Source organism: Coenobita brevimanus, chromosome 65 (assembly GCF_032717465.1).
Source record: "Coenobita brevimanus isolate Jiangsu-jjx chromosome 65, ASM3271746v2, whole genome shotgun sequence".
NCBI lineage: Eukaryota > Metazoa > Arthropoda > Malacostraca > Decapoda > Coenobitidae > Coenobita > Coenobita brevimanus.
This window is the reverse complement of record NC_137018.1, coordinates 51,955,685-51,958,470: the sequence shown is the minus strand read 5'-3', so window position 1 is coordinate 51,958,470 and position 2,786 is coordinate 51,955,685. Positions and strand designations below refer to the sequence as shown.

Genomic DNA, 2,786 nt, shown 5'->3' with positions numbered 1-2,786 from the left:
CAAGTTAAAGTGAAAAGAGTGGATATAAAAAGATATAAATGGTAAATCCTATCTTAAGAAGAGAGAGAGAGAGAGAGAGAGAGAGAGAGAGAGAGAGAGAGAATGGGTTAAAATTAAATAGATCATTATTATTATCTTTTTTCTTATCAACAGAAGAGGAGAGAAGGTGAGGGTAACGTGAAGAAAAACAAAAGAGAAAAACAGAAAAAGAAAAGAAGAAAAGGACATAAAAGACAGGAAAACGGACGAGAAGGACGAGGAAGAGATACGGGAAGGAAACAACAGAAGCAAAGAAGGTAAAGAAGAAGAAGAAGAAAGATATTAACGAAGAAAGAGGTAAAAGGAAGGGAGGAAACGAAGAAGAGAGGAAAATAATTAAACGAGAAGGAAACAGTAAACGAGGAAATAGTCATAAGAAGAAAAAGAAAAAAAACGAACTAGCTAGAAGAAGAAATAGGCAGAAGAAAACAAGATGGCGGCTGTAGGGATGGAAGCAGTGGTGGTTCTTCATACGTTGATGTCGTTTTTGTTACAGAGTGACCAACCGACAGGGCCCCCTCCTACACCGCCCCCGCCAGGTGAGAGAGAGAGAGAGAGAGAGAGGGAGATTACAACATGAACTAAATAATGAAATACTGGAGAGAGAGAGAGAGAGAGAGAGAGAGAGAGAGAGAGAGAGGGAGATTACAACATGAACTAAGTAATGAAATACTGGAGAGAGAGAGAGAGAGAGAGAGAGAGAGAGAGGGAGATTACAACATGAACTAAGTAATGAAATACTGGAGAGAGAGAGAGAGAGAGAGAGAGAGAGAGAGAGAGAGAGAGAGAGAGAGAGAGAGAGTTAGCACTGATGACCACTCAGAATCCATCAGTATCGAATATTCATCTTTGGGTCCGGGAGGGTATAAGTGGTCGGTAAGATAGAGTAAGCCAGCTCACTTTTTTTCTCTCTTCTCTCTCTCTCTCTCTCTCTCTCTCTTCACAGATATAAATACAAAGTTACACACAAACTGAAACACACACACACACACACACACACACACACACACACACACACAAACACCCACCTACTGCTTTCCACCACCCACTTAAACCCCTCTACACCCATCTAACGTCAAAATAATCTACCTAACCTCACGTACACCTCAGATTAATACCTATTTCACCCCTATTTCACCTATTTCAGTCTGCTATTGGGTGGACGGATGTTTTCCCACGAACGGGTTTTGGCAGTGCATAGAGAGACCCACAGCATTGCCTATTTCACCTCGCGTTTCACTCATTTCACCTCCTATTTCACCCATTTCACCTCCTATTTCAGTCTGCTATGGGGTGTACGGGTGTTTCCCCACGAACGGGCTTTAGCAGAGCATAGAGAGACCCATAGCACTGCCTATTTCACCTCCCATTTCACCCCTTTCACCTATTTCACCTCGTTTTCCATCTATTTCACCCCGTGTTTCACCCATTTCACCTACTATTTCACTTATCTCATCTCCTATTTCACCCATTTCTCCTCCTATTTCACCCATTTCACCTATTCCATATCCTATATCACCTCCTATTTCACCCATTTCACCTCCTATTTCACCTATTTCAGTGTGTTACGAGGTGTACGGGTGCTTCCCCACGGACGGTCCTTGGCAGAGCATCGAGAGACCTATTTCACTGCCGCCACTACCCCCGGACCGCATCATGCCCGTCTTTTGCTTACGTACGCCAGCCAGACCGACATGCAAGGTGAACTAGCTCTCTCTCTCTCTCTCTCTCTCTCTCTCTCTCTCTCTCTCTCTCTCTCTCTCTCTCTCTTCATGCCAAATTACCAGAGAACGTTCACACACACACACACACACACACACACACACACACACACACACCACCTCTCTGTCTGTCTGTCTGTCTGTCTGTCTCTCTCTCTCTCTCTCTCTCTCTCTCTCTCCATGCCAAATTACCAGAGAACGTTCACACCCCCACCTACCCACCCACACCCCACACACCCACACACACACACACACACACAAAGAAAAACGAAAAAAAAAAAACTGAACATGAATTAAAGGAAATGAGACAACGTAAATAATACACTTAACACCAACGTTACTAAGGAATGTAAGAAAGTAAAGAAAATAAAGAAATACACAACTGTAAGAAAGAGTGACTGAATGAAGGCTTATGGTGTGTGTGTGTGTGTGTGTGTGCTAATGAGTGTATGTATGTATGTGTGTATGTATGTATGTATGTATGTGTGTGTGTGTATGTATGCTTAAGGAGTGCATGTGTGTATGTATGTATGTATGTACGTATGGATGGATGGATGGATGTACGTGTTTGGGTATGAGTGTGTGTATGTGTTAAAGTATGTATGCATGTATGTGTGTGTGCGTGTATGAGTGTGTGTCTGCCAGCGGTTCCTCACGTCCGCCCTGCCCCACACACACCTCTCAGGCGCCAGGGGGTCGCACTCAACGCACGCACTCACACTCACGCACGCACGTACACTCTCACTCTCACGCTCTCATTCACTCACGCACCCTATCTCACCCACTTCGCACTCTATCTCTCACGCACTGTATCTCACTCATCTCACACACTCAACCTCCTGCACTCACTCAACTTGACGCACGCACTCTGTCTCATGCACATCTACCTGCTCACCCCACTCACGCAACTCCCTCACTCACGCACACAATAATTTCTCTTTTTTTTTTAATTATTTCCTCCTCTCTTCTTCCTCCTCTTTTCTCCTTCATCCTCTCTTCTTCCCGTCTCTCCTCCTCCTCCTTCCC

The 2,786-nt window shown here is 44.4% G+C and overlaps 1 protein-coding gene across 1 annotated transcript in view; it reads left to right on the top strand.

Annotated features, from left to right (window-relative positions):
• The first annotated feature begins 472 nt into the window (after nucleotides 1-472).
• Nucleotides 473-2,786, top strand: part of LOC145405024 (pancreatic lipase-related protein 2-like) — a 16,608-nt gene continuing 14,294 nt past the window's right edge. The window contains exons 1-2 of the mRNA XM_080276524.1: nucleotides 473-578; nucleotides 1,601-1,740. Coding sequence (XP_080132650.1) covers nucleotides 473-578; nucleotides 1,601-1,740 — 246 coding nt within the window. The remainder of the gene's footprint in view (nucleotides 579-1,600; nucleotides 1,741-2,786) is intronic.